Here is a 19,722-nt window from a genome sequence, read left to right as displayed (position 1 = left end):
ATGTGGCGGCATTTATGATCATATCATCGCTGTCATCATCCTACTGATGGACACACACACACGCACAATCCCATTAAGTGTCTGTCATATGCAGCCTTGCATCATCGCAGTTGTATTAATCCTGGGTCCAATATTATTTTTGTTTTCCCTCTTAGAACAACAACTGTGGTATTGTCTGGTTATATGCTAAATTTGACCCATGCTCATGTTAAAATGTGGATAGGTATTTTATTTTAAAGGCCCAGTTTTACTCAAACTTTTAGTTTTGGTTCAGCTAGAAATGTATTATGTATATGATGTAAGACATTTTGTGTATTCAACTTTATTTCTGTATAATAATAAAGTTTTAGAAATGAATGTGGAAGAAGAGAATGTTTGATTCAGTATAACAGGGCTCACTGTTGTCCTTGTTTTCATGCTTAAAATACTAATTTTACACAGTATACATGCACACATATGAAATTAAACTGTAAAGTCATATTTAACGCCTGACCACACCTGCCATCAGCCAATGTCTAACAAACACACCTTTCAGTGCATGCAACATCTTCTTTATTAAAAGGTCTTCGTAACAACACCGTATTAAGGAGGAGTTTCTGGTAATTGTTTCTGTCTCTAATCTGTTTAGCAGCCACATAGCTGAGCCTCCTGCCAGCTGCTCCACATAAACAAAAACATGTATTTTAATACATAATACGACATGACATCATGCGAATTCCCAGTGAGGTCCAGCTAAATTAAAATGAAGACATGTTTTGGATTCCAGTCCTTCTGCTGTTTAAGCTGAGCTGGAAGGTCAGTTGTAGTTCATTTGTTGCTGTGCAGATGCAGGGGATCAGGGGGTGAGTGTACGTTAATGAAGTCCAAGCCTGGATTACAGTGTACTGTATCCTATACAGGTTATATTTAGTAGGCGACCAGTCATTCTACGCTGAGAGTGGTCATCCCGCTAAACCAGGGAGGTCCACTCACCCCAGTGCTGGTGTCACTGCAGGGATCAGTGCAGAGAAAATCCACTGAGGTTTCATAACAAAGTGCCAGCAGCCAATCAAAGCTGCAGTCAGGCAGAGCTGCAGTGACAGCTCAGCTAATACCTCAGCAGCCCCAATACTCCAGAGATATGCAGAGGAATTACACAGACACTGCAGGAAACGTGACTTAAATAAAAAGACAAGGAGAGAGAACGCAGGACACATGAACGTTCAGCTTTGAATCCTATTGTGACTTTTGCTGATCGATGTTAAGATGCGAGGATAATATTAATTCGTCCATATATTCATTAATTTTAATGTTTAGTTAACAGAAATAACGTAGGTCTGCAATACATCATCATCTATATGCAGCCAATAGTCTCAGACTCTGGTTTCTATAAAGTGTCTATGGATACCAATTTTGATTTATGTTTTTACAAAGTAATATAAAAAAAAAATGTGTAAATAGAAAATGAAACACGGATACTGAAGAATAAATTTAAATGCGCATTTTTTTTTCCATTGTCATTGTTACAGTCCTTTCTGACTTTCAGTCTGTTTACAGCGTGACCAAACTCCTCCCCGAAGGCGCTGGCTCTAAACGTCATTACGTATTCCCGTCTGGACCAATGAGAGCGCAGGAAGGCGTAAAGCAATCTCGCGCCGGGTAAAAGGGATTTGACAGTTGCAGGTCTCGAGCTGATTCTCCAGTTGACTTCCTCAGTGGGACAGAGACCATGGCGGCGGCGGCTGCGTGCAGTCAGCACAGCACATCGTTACCTGCTACAGTAAACAGTAAAAAAACACACAATAACAGGGAATACACCCGGAGGAACCGGGAGAACTCTCGCCGGAGACAAGCTGCTCTTTTGTTTCTCAGTAACATCTCCCTGGACGGGCAGCCGGTCCAGAGTAGTTCATCCGAGAATGGAGGAAGTCGCCACCACAAAGACACTGACTTGGACGGAGTCGACTCCGGCTCTGCGGCGGCCGGTTTGTGCCTGGAGCCTGGAAACAACAGCAGCTACGGGACATTCCGCAGTTTATCCGCGTCCGTGAGCTGCGGGAATGTCACTCCTTCCCCGGTTCCGAGGGCAGGACTCCTCACCGTTCCTCCTATTCTCGTGCTGCCGTCGGACACGGAGTTCAACGATGGGGGGAGCGCGGAGGTGCTGCTGGACTGCCGCATAGGCTCGTTCCCTCCGCCGGGGAACACTAACCTGCTGTCAGCGTCCCCGTCCAACACCAGCCTCCTACCGTCGCCGCTTGCACCGCGGAAGTCTTCCACGCTGCTGTCGGTTCAGAGCTGTAACTCGGTGTCCTCAGAGCCGCGACACAGGTGAGATGAACGCGGCAGCTCCTCAGCTATGAAAATCGAATGAGCCATTTAAATTTGCATGTTTGTGGTCAGTGCTCCCCTTGAAACAAACGCTGAAAGTTAGGAGTGTGCCTCACACACACTTTACAGGTAAACTGAAGGTGGACTGGTTCGGTTTGACGGTTGATCCTCACTCATCTTACACCTTACAAACACCATAGTCATCTTACACCTAACAAACAGATGAATTTAAGGACAGTTTTATTTAACAATCATTTAATTCACTGGAAGCTAAATGATGAATGAAGAGTGTGTCACTGCTTGTGATGCAGCGTTTCCCAAAATCCAACTCCCTTGCCTGGAGATGAAGTGGGCTCAGATGCTGTAAATTACATCACTTTGGGGCGCGTATTATTTAAAGTTCAGGACTACCTTTTCTCTCTTTATGGTTCCAAGCCACTTTTTAAGTGTTCATGGGAGTAATTGTAAAGATGACTTGTTGTAATTTTGCCCTGGCAAAGTTCCTCAGTCAGTGTTGATGCCTTTGTGTACTTGAAGCTATGTAGTAGAAAATTTGATTTATTCTCAAGGCAGTAGGTAATGTTTGTAGTATAGGATGGATACAGATAAACTTTACATTTTAAAGCGTAGACTTTATGTTATTGTTTTATAGGTTTATCCAACTTTATCATATCCTATTAAAGAACAATCTGATTAGTGTCAGTATTTAAAAAGGAACTTTATCTGAATTAGGTTTTAAACAAGAACATTTTTTTTCAGATGTGTGATAAATATATTTTAAAATGTCAATAATTAGCCAGGGAGCGCGGTAGCAAGTTTATTCTCATTCTAATTAAAAAGTTGAGCTTGTTTGTATTTCATGGTAAATGTCATTTCAGAGGTAGTAGCCAGCTGGAGCAGGTGGTGGGTTTGTAGACAGGAAGTGAACTCAGCAACGGTTGAATACCACTAACCGACAACATGAAGTCAAGCTGTTCTCTGTGGCACAGTAAACATCTTCAGTCAAGCGTTTACTACTTTAAGAGAAGTATGGATTCCAGCTGCTGAAAGATACAGAAATTCAGACATACAAGATATACAGGGAAAGACTGAAATGGGCCCGATCACAACAAAGACATGAATGAATATGAATAAACATATTAATGTCCTAACATAAACTATATGAATGTGTTTTTGACTGTAAATAAGCGACGGTAAATGTGTGTTTGTTTATGAAACATTGTCATCTGGCAGTGGTGCAGATACAGGTTTCTTTGTCATGTGCAGGGTAAATGGTGCAATGTTGTGGACAAGAGAACCGGTCAGCCCAGCCATAAATAGTTAAAGCAGACACAAAACAGTGTAATATTCAAATCTAAGCACAAAAATGACAGAAGTTATAGCATAAAATCTACAAAGGCGACAAGTGGCAGCAGCAGTAGTCATGTTGTTCATTGTAGTGTACTGGCAGACAGGTGTATGTCTAGTGTCCAGAGAACGGTCTATTCTGAGTTGAGGACTCTGATGGCCTGGTGGTAGAGGCTGTCCTCCAGTCATGCTGCGCCTGGATGAGTGTTGATGGATGGACCGGCTTCGTCATCATGTTGGCTGCGTATCAGCTCTCTAGAATGTCAGCCATGCAGGTGATAAACACCGCTTAACCTATTTACATCCAACCACAGGCTGGAAAATTAGCAGCAGATAATAGCTCATCTGTCAGACAGCTGCACCAGCCATCAAAGCAGCAGGTCAAATACAGCACCTGCTGTATATGACCTGCAATTTTTTTTTTTATTGCTCCATAACAGTTAAATATTATTTGATTATATACTTTGTTATCTTCAAAACCTCCTTGGTTTCTTCCACATGATCTGGGTCATTGATCATCTGTATTGTGAAACACTATCCAGTCGCTTTAAAATTCATATCTCATTCAGCTGCTTCCGTCTTTTGCCACATCATCTTTAAACACCAGCGATCCAGTAACACCAGAAGCCGTGCGTGCTCATTCATCATGCTGCCTCCGCTGTGTGTTTTACGGACGACGTTCCAGAAGTGTTTTGGCTCTTTCGGATGTTTTTTGTGTGAAAGTCTCATCTGGTCTTTCTATTCTTGAGGTTTATGAATAGTTTGCATCTTGCGGTGAGCTCTCTCTGCTCTTGTGAAGGCTTCTGTTTTTGGCAGAACTGGATAATGACATGTCAACCTCCTGGGCCTTTTCACTCGGCTGGACGTCGTGAAGCATTGTTTTAGTTTTACCGTTGCGCAGGACGCTGATATTATCCAGCATTGTTTTCTTCGCTGGACGTACACGTCTTGTGTATGTTGCTGAGCTCACCAGTGCGGCCTTTTTTTTTATCAGAATGTACCATACTGTTGATTTGGCCTCTTCTAAAGTTCCAGCTATTTCTCTGATCTTTTTATTTTTTTTTTTAAGCCCACAGCAGCAGCAGGGTTCACAGCAGCAGTTTCCATATGCAAATGCTACACTTGGAATTCATTAAAAAACTTGGCTCATGAAGAAAACAAAGCACATCTGACCACAAACCAGGTTTTGAGACAGTTTACCAATTGCCATATGGTTTGGTAAACAGCAGAAATAACAAAAAATGATGTCGGTGTCCAATTATTTATGATTTGAACTGTGTCGTACTGAGCAGAATGTTTTACAGACAAAGCTCTAAATCTTTGTGGACAGAATATGTCTTGGTGATCTTCATCCTTCTGTACTGTAATACATTCTTACTTATAATAGTATTCTAACATTGGCGGGCAATTTTCTGTCATTTCATCTTTTGCTTGCAACAGAAACCTCCAGTTCTGTTTCCTGTTGTAGAACTCTGACGGTGCTACAAAATGCTTGTCTTACAGTAACGATGTCTCTAAATTATTGCAGTAATTATTTATTAATGCTGAAAACTTTCTACGCTTGCTTGCGGCAGCAAGGACCCAGTTTTCTATATAAATTTCTCATTAAATTTTGATCTCGTCCCCCACTAACACCCTGGCTGGCTGGTGAAAGTGTCACAGGGATTTTAAAATAAAAGAGCTGCTGAATATATACATGTTGAGTTTCCTGTGGTGACTGCTGGCGGAGACCCAATTTAAACACAACCTTTTCCTCACCTACACACTTCCTGATGTGATATAGTTGGCCGTCATCAGTTACACTCATCAGTCATGCTCTGTTTAGACTCTCCGTCTGTATCAAGGATCCGTGTGCGAAGCCCTGCTAGCTAGCTAACCACCTGGCCAACCGCTTCATTAGTCTGCTTAGAGAGTATACACTCAGTGACACAGACATTTAGCTGTACAACCATACATTAGATAGTTCCTACTTTTTTTTTTATATGTGACATAACGTTGTAATGTGTGGTGGCTTAGCTCTGGAGTTTTGGGGGAAAATGCTTATGTGGTTGGCTGTTCCCTGTGTTACAGCTTTACAGCTAAATGTTAGCTTATTGAAGAGACTCTGATAACAGTGGTACTCTGATCATGTCAAGTGTATCTAGACAAAGAGGCTCAAGTGATGTTGCGGTTTGCAGATGCTGTATCTGACATTATTTTTGACCTGGTGAGGGTTCTCGTTGGGTTGGTAGCCCACTGAACTTTTATAGTTGGATAGGAAACACTGCTCACTGTGTTCAGGTGTGTTTTCTGAACAAGGTTTAGCGTCCTGTGACTTCCAGCATAGTTTAACCTGCTTCGACACAGTGTTTTGTGGAAACTGGGTAGCTAGCTGTCTCCTCCTGACGGCTCTAGCCAGAGGATCTACTGGTGCATTATACTGACCAGATTCTACAGCTCTCCCGTCATTAAATTTAAATTTAATTAGAAAGCTGTTCCAGTACGTGGAACTGTAATCACTTTTTATGGAAGATAACTTGAGACTGGGGATTGCTTTGGTATTTAAAAATGAGTGGGTGGCCTGTTATGACTGACTGAACACAACTGATATAGCAGAAGCGTGGAATTTAAATTGACAGCAAAATGTTTGGGTGAGTCTGTTTAGCAGCAGCTAATCTAAAGTCAAAATGATTACCTTTATCGGCAATGAGGCGCAGATTGCAGAAGGATGGCAAGCCCAGGTCTGGGGTTCTCTTGAATCATACTTCTTATGAGAGTTATTACCTTCAAATTTACCTTCAGGCATTGTTTATTCCATCCCATTTCAGTTCGCTTTGTTTGTCTGGCTGATTTGAGCTTTGTGGACTGACTTTATCCACACTCCAACTGAGATGTCAGGTCATGTCCATCAACCTGTGTGCGAGTGTTGCAGGATTAACAACAACCCTGGGTGGTGTCAGCAGTATTAAGATACAGTAACCCCGTTACTGAGCATTCCCCGTGGTGCGCTTAGCTCAGTTTGATTTTACTGCACGAGGATCCCAGCTGTATTGTTGTGCACACAGGATAACCCTTCAGTGGCACACTACTTCTAAGAATATTGCTGGAACAAGCAGACAAATGACAAACAAAAAAAATGCCAAATATGATTATATAATTACATTACTTGCACTATTAAATGGATGAGACTATTGTTTATGCTGGTACATTTGAACCATACTGTTTCATTTTAATTAAAGTGACCATAACTTGATATGTGTAAAGATCTGGATCGCTAGCCACTTAAGCTAAACCATTTACAAGTCTGTATTCTGTTACTGTATGAGGGCAAATAGCATAACATACACGTTCACACTTGTGACATTCACAGCAGGCCCGTGTCTAATATTTTGTAGTCTTGGGGATAATGTGGATGAAAACACTGAAGGTTGTTTGTCTCAGCGTACGCTTAATCTGTGACTGTTGCAGCGGCTCAGTTGTTGTGCCAGAGGGAAACCCTAAAACTCTACTGACCTATTTATAAACCAGGTGAAGATTCCCAGTCAAGTCCGTGCATCCAGCCTCCTGGATGATTAATGTTCCCTGAATTTATGACCAAAACTGCCGAAGACTCGGCGCTGACTACAGAGGGTGGTTCCCATCCTGGTTTAAATTATGACTGGCATTTTCCCTTATGACATCAGACTAAGAAGACTCTCTGGGCTAATGTGCTTATACATTCTGTAACACTGGATAACTTTGACGATATCTTCAGTGACGTTCATCTGAAACACACACAGTGATTCTTTTGCTGCCAGGAGGCATGTAAGAGCAGTTAGTGTCTGACAAACATGACTAGACAAAAAAGAAGTGACAGTATGGGTCAGCATGACTAAACGTCTCGGTAAATAACCACCACACGAGGCAATTAAATGATTGCTGGACTGTCGCGGTAATTAATGTTAACTCAACAGATCACTTAAAAATGTGTAGTTAAGTCACTCTAACTTACAGGAAAGTGTGCAAATCTGTAAAAGAAAAAAAACTATAGTGCTATTTAAAAAAGCAAAATTTGAACTATAAACTCAATGTCTTTCTCAGCAATTTTTTTATCTGATGTAAAGTGATGATTTGTCATGAGTTACTTTTTATCTAGTTCCTGTTAGACGGCTCCCTGAAACTTGCTCCCACCAGGTAAATAAAGTAATGTTCAGAGGGCGTGGGAGTTTTATGATGACTGTGAACTTCAGAATCCATTTTCCAAGCCTTCTGCTGTGTGGAAAAAATGTCATGGAGTCCCTCCCTTGCAGAGTAAACACATTTACAGGGTTTGGCTGTTCAGTCTTGACCCGGTTGTTAATCAGCCTTTCATTGGACTGTTTTTTTCTTTTCTCCTAATCCCACGCTTTTTATCTGCCTACCTCAAAAATGGGCATAGAAATGGTTGGTTGAACTTTGATGCTAATAATGTTGACAAGTGAAGCAGCTAAATAAAAGAATCTTCTTTGTAATAACTGAATAATGTTTAGGTTAAAACAGCCTTGAAATGTCTGATGACTGAATGCCACCACTACTACAGTACCTACCTGCTTACACTGAAGATGTTTTTTCTTCTGAAATCGCAATATCTGTGTAGTTGATCAGTAAACACCAGCAGATATATTGGTCCTACGGAAATTCTTTCCTTCTCTCTCTCTCACACACACCCCAACACTCACTAAATATATTGTGAAGCAGTGTTTCACTTGGTTGCTGAAATTGATGCCTGAAGCACTAAACTTATCAGATTCAGCAGAAACACTGTTTAATTCAGAGGCAGACACACTCATACTGATTTAACAAACACACACAGTCACACTCACGCACACAGTCACATATGAAGATACACAAAGGGAGATGGAATCTGACTGACATCATTTGTATGTCTTGGTGTGTTTGTGTGCGTGTGTACGTGTCTAAGAGAGAGTCTAACAAAGATAACCCCCACACCCTCAACACACAAAACACAAATGTTTTCTTTTAGTCTTTCCAACTTTCCCACAGTTTGCTCTTGAGTGATGACGACATTACAGCCAATGGCAAAACAAATTATAGTCTTTGCCAGTAGGTAGATCAATGTTGCCAATTTTGGCCAGATTAAAGTAATTATTATAATAAAATGTCTTTCCTATTACTTCACGTGATTTAGAACTCAACTTTGTACGATCTGAAGTTTCTTTAGTAGCTACTGTTACATGTGGTACTGCCTACGACCTCCCACCTACTACTAGCTGCTAGCCACGAGGTGCTGGCAAAGATAGTTATACACTGCCTGGCCAAAAAAAAGGTCACACCCTCTAATATTTCGTTGGACCGCCTTTAACTTTGATTACAGCACACATTCACTGTAGCATTGTTTTGATAAGCTTCTGCAATGTCACCAGATTTATTTCCATTCATTTTTCACCAAGATCTTGTATTGATGATGGGAGAGTCTGACCACTGCACAAAGCCTTCTCCAGCACATCTCAAAGATTCTCAATGGGGTTAAGGTCTGGACTCTGTGGCGGACAATCCATGTGTGAAAATGATGTCTCATGCTGCCTGAACCACTCTTTCACAGCTTGAGCCCCATGAATCCTGGCATTGTCATCTTGGAATATTCCCGTGTCATCAGGGAAGAAAAAAATCCATTGATGGAATAACCTGGTCATTCATTATATTCGGGTAGTCAGCTGACCTCATTCTTTGGACACATAATGTTGCTGAACCTAGACCTGAGCAACTGCAGTAACCCCAGATCATAGCACTGCCCCCACAGGCTTGTACAGTAGGCACTAGGCATGATGGGTGCATCACTTCATCTGCCTCTCTTCTTACCCTGATGCCCCCATCACTCTGGAACAGGGTAAATCTGGACTCATCAGACCACATGACCTTCTTCCATTACTCCAGAGTCCAGTCTTTATGCTTCCTAGCAAATTGAAGCCGTTTTTCCGGTTAGCCTCACTGATTAGTGGTTTTCTTAAGGCTACACAGCTGTTCAGTCCCAATCCCTTGAGTTCCCTTCACATTGTACGTGTGGAAATGCTCTTACTTTCACTGTTAAACATTTCACCAAACGTTTAAGTGTCTTGACCTTTCTCAAACAGACTAACATCTTTTCCACGACCACAGGATGTGTCTTTCAGCATGGTTGTTTAAGAAATGAGAAGCAACTTGTTGCATCAGTTGGGGTTAAATAACTTGTGGCCAGCTGAAAGATAATTCCTCGTGCAGTAAATATCCAATAGGAGGCTCCTACTTATTTGCTTAGTTAATCCAAGTGACGACTTTTTTTTTTTTGGCCAGGCAGTATATTTTAATGGACTGGTAATGCAGGCAAGTGAAGTAGGTCATTGAGTGGGTGACCAGTCTTGTAGACTTATAAGAGATATTGTCCATCTCTCATGGATAACATTGGTCCCCTAGTAGCTAAATCAGTTGCTGGCTTGGACACCGATATATGTGCCTTTTATTTTTGTCATTATTTTTACACCACGAAAATATAACTTTGTACATTTATAGCAGCAGAATAAAGATCCGGTCTACTTACCTTGGCTCTCTGCTGATGCTAAATTTTGATTATGATAAAATATAGTTAGCCCAGATGTTGTCATGCCATGTTTTTAGATTTTCTCTGTCCACTTTAAAATATGAGTGAGACATTTTGTGTAGAAGAGCATTTTTAACAAGTGTGGTTTTTGATGGTGAAAAAACAGACTTTCTAAATCTTCATTATGCATCAGTTTAGTCATTCAATCTTCTTGTGACCTTTCATGTGCAAGATAAGGTCAAGTTAGAGGGCAGAGGCTTATCACTGTACTACTTCCTCTGACACGCTGTGTCTTATCAGTCACATCCTGTTTGCAGATAAGTCATCTTTTAAAACTGATGACAAATGTCAAAAGCTTTTCACCAGAGCGTATCAGCCAATGAATTACACTGTGGTTTGTTTAGATCTGTTTTGTTTACAGGAAAGAAACCACAGCAAAACCATATATCAATAATATATAGATTTGCATTAAAGATTTATTTTGAATTGTCCAAACAAGGTCAGTGCTCATGTTTATTTTTGATATATAAAATTGTATCAGTTTGATACTGCCAACATTTCAGCACTGTCAGTAATGTTATACAAATAATAACTAGTTTATAACTATTTCACAGTGACAACTTTAGCGATGACAAATTTTGTTCTGCCAGTCTAGGAGAAACGGTTCGAGTTCAACATATGATTGTGTCCTTGTTCACAAAGCTTATTCAGTGTTTCACACATGGAAATTCTGTGAGAATAAATAACTTTTAAGCTTTTACAATTTTAAAGGTGAATACATTTAAGTGTGTTTCATCAATTCTGAACTGTATAGAGCAAGCAATTAGAAAATATTTCCATACGCATCAACTATAAATGTTATATTTTGGGTTTTAAAGAAGGAGATAAGAGATGAGGGATGATTTTTTGGTTATATCAGGCAGAAGGATAAGGAGGAAGAGGGTCTGTTAATCTGGTGATGTAAGACACACAACAGGCCTGCTGGGTGACCCTGTGTGTGCGCATGCGTGCGTGTGTTCCTCACTAAGATGTCCTTGCACTTTAATCTGTGGAGCGTCCAGTCTGTCAGTCAGTGTCATAGGTGTGAACAGACTGTTCTTAACACCGTTGCTTGCTTTGTATGCGGCTGTATTAAGACTAAAGCAGCACAACATTTAATCTGTGGTTGGTCACTGACTTAATGTATACCTGTGTCTGCGGTGAGGGTTTAGTGTGTGGGGTATTTAAGTAAAGCTGCGTGTGACAGAGAGATTTGAAAGCTCGTGGGAGGTCGGTCTCCACAGCTTACTTCCTTTTCGTTTTGTTTTTGTACAACCCAGATTTTGCTTCAGTCTGTTGTTCCTACTAAAGTCAAACCAAATATGTAGTTGTGTAGCAAAGTGCATTTCTAAATGTCAGCCATGAAGCTCATTAAGAAGAGAAACACAGTATATAAATCCACTGCACTGACAAAAATTGAAGAAACACTTTCACACATCAGATCACAATGGTCGGAAAAATAATCATGATGGATATCTATATTAATACTGACCTAATTATGTGTTGGGAACAAAAGGATAACAGTCGAAGTGGTACTCACATCGGGGCATGCTCCTAATGAGATGACGAATGGTGTCCTGGGGTATCTCCTCCAAAATCACTGTGCTATAGAGCAGTCTAAGGTGCAGGGTGGCAGTATCGGGCGGACCGAAACATAATCTCTCTGAGATGTTCGACTGGATTTAGGTCATGGAAGTGTGGGGGCCAGTCAATGGTATCAATTCCTTCATCTTGAACTGCTTGCATGCTCTCGCCACATGAAGCCAGGCATTTCTGTGCACAAGGAGGAACCCAGGACCCACCACACCAGCTTAGGTTCTGACCATGGGTCTAAGACTTTTATCCCGATACCTATTGGCAGTCAGGGTGCTGTTGTCTAGTCTGCAGAGGTCTGTGCATCCCTTCGTGGATATACCCCCCCAGACCATCACAGACCCACCACCAAACCAGTCATGCTGAAAGATGTTACAGGCAGAACAGCATTCTCCACGGCTTCTCCAGACCCGTTCACGTCTCTCACAGGAGCTCAGGGTGAACCTGCTCTCATCTGTGCCAATTCTGGTGTTCTATGGCAAATGCTAATCGAGCTCCACGGTGCCAGAAAGTGAGCACAGGGCCCACTAGAGGACTTCGGTCCCTCAGGCACCCCCCCTCATGAAGTCTGTTTCTAATACATTCAGAGACATTCACACTAGTGGCCTGCTGGAATTCATTTCGTAGGGCTCTGGCAGTGCTCATCCTGTTCCTCCTTCAACAAAGGAGTAGATGGCAGTCCTGCTGATGGGTTGAGGACCGTCTATGTTCTTGTCCAGCTCTCCTACTGTAACTGCCTGACTCCTGGAATCTCCTCTAAGCTCTTCAGACTGTGCTGAGTGACACATCAAACCTGACAATGGCACTTATTGATGTGCCATCCTGGAGGAGTTGGACTGCCTGTTCAACCTCTGTAGGGTCCAGGTATTAGCGACACTGACCTTAGTGCAAGTGCAAAACTAGTGAAAAACAGTCAGAAAGATGAGGAGGGAAAAAAACAGGTCTCCCCCTGTAAAACCATTCATGTTTTGGATGTTGTCTCATTGTTGCCCCTATAGTGCACCTGGTGTTAATGTGAAACTGATCAACAACCTCCTCTACTACTTAACTGACAGATCAGTATCCCAGAAGTTTAACTGACGTGATACTGTATTTGGATTAAAAAAGCTCCTTTCATTTTTTTGGACAGTATATATAGAACAATTTTAGAATCTGACTGAATGGTCAGATTTAGTAAAATGGAGACTGACAGGTAGAGATTTGTAATAGCTCAGTCACTCTGGGTTAATCACTGCTGTTCTTTTTCAGGCTGTGTCTCAAGTGCATTCCTTAGCAGTAGACGTGCATGTCAAGAGCTTGCCACAGCAAACAAAATGAGCAGGTTGGATGTATCTGGTTGATATCAGATGCCTTTTAATGCGGTCAGTGTTGGAGCGATTGTATTTATAGAACTGTTTCCCGAAAATAAACTATGAACAGCAATAATCTACACAAAGCAAGACACACCAGACAGGAGAAACAGAGAACAGTTCTTGTTACTGTGTGTCATGACTGGATTTTCATGTTGCAGTGTGACTTCATGTGTCATCATTTAATATATCATCAGCCCCAATTGCGTGAATCAATAAAGATACAGATGCTTTATAAAATCTGCAGAGAGAGATTAAACCAGTGTGTGTTGATATAAGCCAGTGCTGAATGTGTGTTTGATCAGAGCGGTTCAGCGCAGGAGAAACAGAGGGTGCTGTATGTGAGGACGAGGCAGCTGTAGACTCAGATAAAATGGGTAAATCACAACTTGCATGCTTTTCATGAACTCAGGCATAATGTTGGTGTGACAGCAGATATATTTGGATCAATACAAAGGGGCGAGAGTGAGAGAGTGAAAGTTGTGAGGAGTAAAATGTGGCTCTGCCGTCGTTGAGAAGATTATAGCTGTGTTTCAGCCTTCCTGGATAATCTGACATTTGCTTTGTAGTGCTGTGACTGACTCAGACACAGCTCAGACAGAGAAAGAGATGAAGGCATGACGATAGGAGTGTGACTTTTCTACGTTAATTTTAATTCATTCGGTGTCCCCGTCCAAACATTTAAATTTAGAGCACACCACATAACACTAAGATTGAATTATGACAACATGTTACCAGAGAACCCATTCCTCCCAAGTGTGACTGCACTATTCAGCAAGTAGTCTGTGACGATGACTTGTACGGGATCTGTGATAATTGCAGCTTAAGTGGCAGAGTAATTACAGTGAAATTAGCCATCATCAAAGAGCAGCTTTCCACCACGTAACCTCTAGTCATACAGAAAAGACTGGCAAGACCAGCTGAAAGAAATGCGAGCGTGCAGTAGAATTACCAATAGAAGTAACCCTTTTCTGAAATGATAAGAAACAGAACAATGTTCTATGTAACGAGAGAGAGACAGAAAAGAAAAGGGAACATGATATTTAAAAAGTGACGAATGAAGGAACAAAGAGACAGCAGGATAAAAAAACAATCAGGGTTTCATATTATTCTAAGGAATCAGTGTCCCAAAATAGTGTGTTTGCACTAGTTATTCTCAGCTAGAACAACAGCAGCTATTATTAGTGTGACTCCAGTGTTCATGAGTCAGACTAAATAAAATGACTCTGTGGTCCAGTCGGATCCATCACTGCAGTCCCTCAAAACAGGCCTGCAGCTGGTTCTGGACCCTGACCTGCACAGCCACTGTTTCCTATGAGATTTGTCTATAAAAAATATTTTAACAAGTAAAATTCAACCAAAACTATTTGGGGTCGAGTCCAACTGTAGCCACCAATGTTTTTGTATATTTATCTTACCATGAAATGTTTGATATCATTGGCTAGTAATACACTGCATAATGAATCACTCTATATTCAATATTCGTCTTGTGCCAGGTTGAAAGTCCTGAAACATTTCCACTATCACAAATCAGTTACAGCCAAAGTAGTTCATATATTTACTCCAAGTCCACGTTGTTGTCTCTCTTTCCACCTTACCACAGTCTGTTTTTGGTTTGGTTTTGAAGAAGCTCAAGTTGGTTTGACCTTTTCATAATAATAAAAGTGTCAGGAGTGTTTGTAGGAATCTTTAAGTATACATGGCTAAGTTTGAAGACAGATGTTCTGTCCTTGTAAACTCCTTTCAACAACGCACCAAAGCCTCTTAATGCTTGTTGTCTTTGTGTGATGGTCAAATGAAGAAAATGTGCAGTTTTCATTCAGTCAGTTATTCCCTGTGCTCATGCTCTCTCTAATTATTATATTTGTAGTTTTATAAGATCGACATTTTCTGAACCATCCTTAGTTTTTGTGGAAACAGGCGTCCGGCAAACCTAATGATATTGTAATGTAGAAATGCCTTTACTGTTTTGTTTTGGATGGTTGACGTGCAACATAACAAAAATAAAAAATGTAATTATATTAAAACAATGGAACATACTCAGAAAGTAGATAGTAGTTTGATAGTAGTTTGTTTTGGCTAAACAGCCTTTCTAAAAAAAAAAAATCTGTGGAAAATAAATAAGAGACAGAGAATGGGGTCAGACTGTCACTTACCCTCAGGATGTGGTCACCGTGCAGCCACTATGTGTCTCTTTTCCTGACCATCAGTCATCATCATCATGCTTCTCAGCAGCAAGGGAATTATAACACTGGATTTTTCCGTTCCCACAGAACAGGAAGTTTCCACAACATCTCAGAGAGATGAAGCCAGCTGGTTCTCATGGAAATGGGCCGCTGGTCAGACTGTTGTGATAATGAGTCTGCAGATCCACAGCTCAGATACTGGGGCAGAATTAGAAAGACTGGGAGAGCACTGGCGTCAGCTATCTCGCTCTTTGCATATATCATTGATGTTTATGACTGCAGCAATCTCCTCACAGAAGCGTCTGAGCTGAGGAAATAATTTAACGATTATTACCAGAGCTCTTGTCGTGACTAGCACCATTTGCTGTGATAAACTCATCCTGTTAAATGTCAGTCACACTCCTGCTGAAGGACTATGATAACAATTGTGTGTGCGGTTTTGTTTGCGCTCCGTCCATACTGGTTGTTAAATCCTAATTGTTATTTGCAGCTGCCAGCTAGAAATGAGTGGAGTGCTGTTATTACTGCACCATTAAATAACACTGCACATTATTCAGCCATGGCTGTGAGATGGGTTGAGCGTCAAACCTCAGTGGCTTTTGTTTCAGTGCCTTAACTTGTATTAAAAGTAGGCAGTGACGGTGATACGGTCTTTAAATGAAACACGGATTTGAAGAGAGACATGTTTTCTCAAATCAAGTTATCCAAAAATGGATCCCTGTGGGTACTGATCCCAACGCAATGGTGTCAGAGAATTTCAAAACATACCCGTCTTACTCATGCGCTATTGTTAGCAAAGTTGCATGCACTGTATATCTGGCTGCATTTAGTCTACTAAATAATAACTAAAGTCTTTTAGATGTCATCACCTCAGAAACATGGGCGCTATGTAGATCAGGGTGTATCAGTGCCCTGCTCAAAGGCACTTCAAGGCTGCGATTAGATTCAAACATTTGAATTTGATATCTGTTGTGGCCGTGTCGTTTATCTTACTTACCTGCTATTATCACTGTGGTCATCTTCATAATCATTCTCACCGTTCTCTTCATTAGCGGACTTTGTTGATCAGTCAGATTTTCCCATTCCCACACATTGGAAACATTCCACGACATTCCGGTATGTTGCTCAATAATAACTGTTCCCATGGAAATGGAACGCTGAGAAGATTCCGTCATGTGACCATAGATAGAGTAGATGCCAAGACAGAGCCCTCAGAAATAGACTCTTTATTTAATAATGCTGGGTAAGTGACATAGAGGTTTATGGTCTGGATAATCTTTATTTAGATCCAGAGGAGGAGATTGATACTGCCACTCTAATGACATCATGTTGGTCGTGTATATCAGGACCCGAAGGACTTAGTTAATCGTAATTGATGCTGTACTCAGTTTGCACAGCATCAATTTTAGGCTTTTAATTGATTCTCTTACCCATTTTACAGTTTTAGTTTTAGTCCCTCAGTTTTTAGCAATTTTTAGTTTTTAGTAGTTTTTATCAGACTTTTTATCATTTCCTTTTCTATTTTTATTTTAATTATATGTTATAACTACATGTTTTAATTTTATGAGCTGAAAAGCATTTTATCTATATTGGTCAATTTTGGCCTATTTTACAGTTTTAGTCCTCGGTTTTTAGCCCCAGTGTTTCCTCATGGGGGCCGACCACACTAGGAGTTGCTTCTGGTCTACTGACGGGGGTGCTGTCCTGTGGGCGGCTCTGGCCCTGGTGGCTGGAGGGCTCTGCACCTTGGTGTGGGGCCTCCTGTCTGCCTGGGTCGGGGCTGTCTCTATGGCGATGCTCCCTGCAGTCGTGGGCTGGAGGCCCTCCCGGTGTGGCCAGCCCCCAAAGGTAGCTTTCTCCTTGCTCCAGGTCTCGGTGCCCGGCCATGTCTCTCTCGTGTGGGTGTGTGTGGGGTGTGTGTGGGGTGTGTGTGTGTGTGTGTGTGTGTGTGTGTGTGTGTGTGTGTGTCTCGTGTCTCTGTGTTTTTATGGGGGTGGGAGGGTTGGATTTTTTTGTTTTGTTTAGTTTTTGCTGTTTTTAGCCTCTGTGAGGCACTTTGTATTGCCTTTAAAATGCATGAAAAGTGCCATATAAATAAATCTGATTTGATTTGATTTGATTTGATTTGTATCAGCCCATGTATCTCTGTACAGTATGATTGATGCTGCATGATAGTTTGCCAGCTTTGTTTCAGTTGGTTGTGAACTGGTAGCTTAACATGTATCTGTATGTGTAACAGATCCAAAGAAATGCAAACTACAGCTACAGCGCCGGCCCGTGATGTGACGCCAATAACAATATACGTGCAATAAGCTGGTCTTGTTCTACTGGATTGTCATATTAAATTGCCCAAACTGAACGATTCTAAACTGGATTGATTTTAGATGTGAAAATGTTCACTGCCAGCAAAATGGTATATAAAAAATTAACCACACCACTTTATGTTACACCTTTTGTAACAAAATATGCGTCATAAAATCTATCCATTCAGGTTGTGATCTTATTCATACATGTAGATATATTTACTTAGGTCTGCTGCTGCATATGAATGTACTGAACCATCTAGTAACTCAAATAACTAAATGTTTCTAGTAGAGATGCACCGGATCCAGGTTCCGGATCCGGATCCGGCCGGATAATGGCGTTTTTATGGGGTCCGGTTACTGCCGGATACCTAGCGTGGCAACCGGATCCGGACCCGGAAGAACGTGATTACGCGGTTAATGTTTAGAGAAGCCATCCACTACATTGTGTTAGCAGTCCTCGTCGGAAATGGAAGCAGGGAGCCGAAAAAGTGCTGTGTGGCAGTACTTTAAACTGGTAGAGGGAGATTCAAGTCATGCGATATGCACGCTTTGCTGTCAAAGTTTGTCTCGAGGTAAAAACGTTAAAGTGTACTCAACATCTCCGCTGTTTTACTGCATTATAATGTACAAGCTGATGATCGGAGTAGGATCCGGATCCGGTTCCGGATCCGGCAGGATCTTAAGCAGTGGATCCGGTATCCGGCAGGATCCTAAAAATCAGGATCCGGTGCATCTCTAGTTTCTAGCAATGTAAAATCTCAGAGAGAAATGTTTTGCTTATTGGTGGGATGTCAAATGACCAGCAGAGGGCAAAATGTCCTGTAAACCATCAAACTCGAACTCAACGCGATATAATGAAGAACGTCATCAAACTATCCAGATGTAACTACTGAGTAACACACACACAGGAACCCTCATCTCCCTCAAACATGTATCAGTGACTCAGACATGCAACAGCAGTGATAACAGGGATTTAAACTCCATGTGGTGTAGAATCAGCAGGTCAGCCGTAAAAAAACAGTAACAGATGCTGTGCGTGTGCGCCTGTCTTTGTCTGCATGTGTGTGAGCACGTGTGTTTGTGTATATGTGTGAGTTTGCAGTTGTGTAACAGCGTGTTTCTCAGCAGAAGGTCTTCCCTCTAGGGGCTCCTTGATCAAATCTGCTTTGGCTGCATGTGTATAAAATGTTCTGGTCATAGTGTCCTTCACACAAACCTAGGCTATATGAACTGATCAGGCATAACATTATGTCCACCTTCCTAAAATTGTGTAGGTCTCCCTTGTGCCTCCAAAACAGTTGTTACTCATCAGTGAATGGACACGGGCCTTCTGAGGGTGTACTGTGGTGTCTGGCAACAGAATGTTGTTAGTGGGGCCTTTGGGTCCTATGAGTTGAGGGGAGGGGCCTCTGTGGATCATCCCACAGATACTTGATCAGTTTGGGATCTGGTGAATCTAGGGTGGGTGGTACATGTCTAAGTAACGTCCACATGAATGCCAGGTCCAAAAGTTTCCCAGCAGAACATTGGATTGTAACAAGATGCTCAATGTTATTTATTTCTCCAGTCAGTGGTTTTAATGTTGTGGCTGATCAGTGTGTCTTGATTTATAGGATTAATGCTGTAATATCAGATTGCATATTATATTTCTAATAATGAATCACAAAGTGCATAAATAAATAAATGAATAAATGCATACATAAATGATTAGAGGATTAGATACCAATATCACGGTTTAAGTGTAATATTTTCATTTTCATGCAGTAGGCCCTACTCAGCTCAGTGGTTTCTGTTTGCATTAATTGTGTGAAAACCCTGGGTGAACGTTGTTAATGTATATTTCCAGTAATGTGCTGATGGGCTGTGTGCCGAATGTTCTCAATGCATTCATGTGGAATTAGATTAATTATATACGTACGCCACATATCTATACAGAAACTGGACGGTTTGTAAATGCACACTGCATAATGCACAACTTTGCAGGTGCTGTGCGTATGCGAGTGAGACTAATGCTGATGTCAGTCCGTAGTGTTATGTAACCGCTGTGATGTCAGTGAGCT

At 41.4% G+C, this 19,722-nt stretch overlaps 1 protein-coding gene across 1 annotated transcript in view; it reads left to right on the top strand.

Annotated features, from left to right (window-relative positions):
* The first annotated feature begins 1,590 nt into the window (after nt 1–1,590).
* The window catches only part of cables2b (Cdk5 and Abl enzyme substrate 2b), a 35,760-nt gene continuing 17,628 nt past the window's right edge, over nt 1,591–19,722 (top strand). The window contains exon 1 of the mRNA XM_084552535.1: nt 1,591–2,310. Within this exon, the coding sequence (XP_084408661.1) occupies nt 1,709–2,310 (602 nt within the window). The 5' untranslated portion in view covers nt 1,591–1,708. The remainder of the gene's footprint in view (nt 2,311–19,722) is intronic.

This window comes from Chelon labrosus, assembly GCF_963514085.1.
Source record: "Chelon labrosus genome assembly, chromosome: 10".
Classification (NCBI taxonomy): domain Eukaryota; kingdom Metazoa; phylum Chordata; class Actinopteri; order Mugiliformes; family Mugilidae; genus Chelon; species Chelon labrosus.
This window is presented reverse-complemented; position numbering and strand designations above follow the sequence as displayed.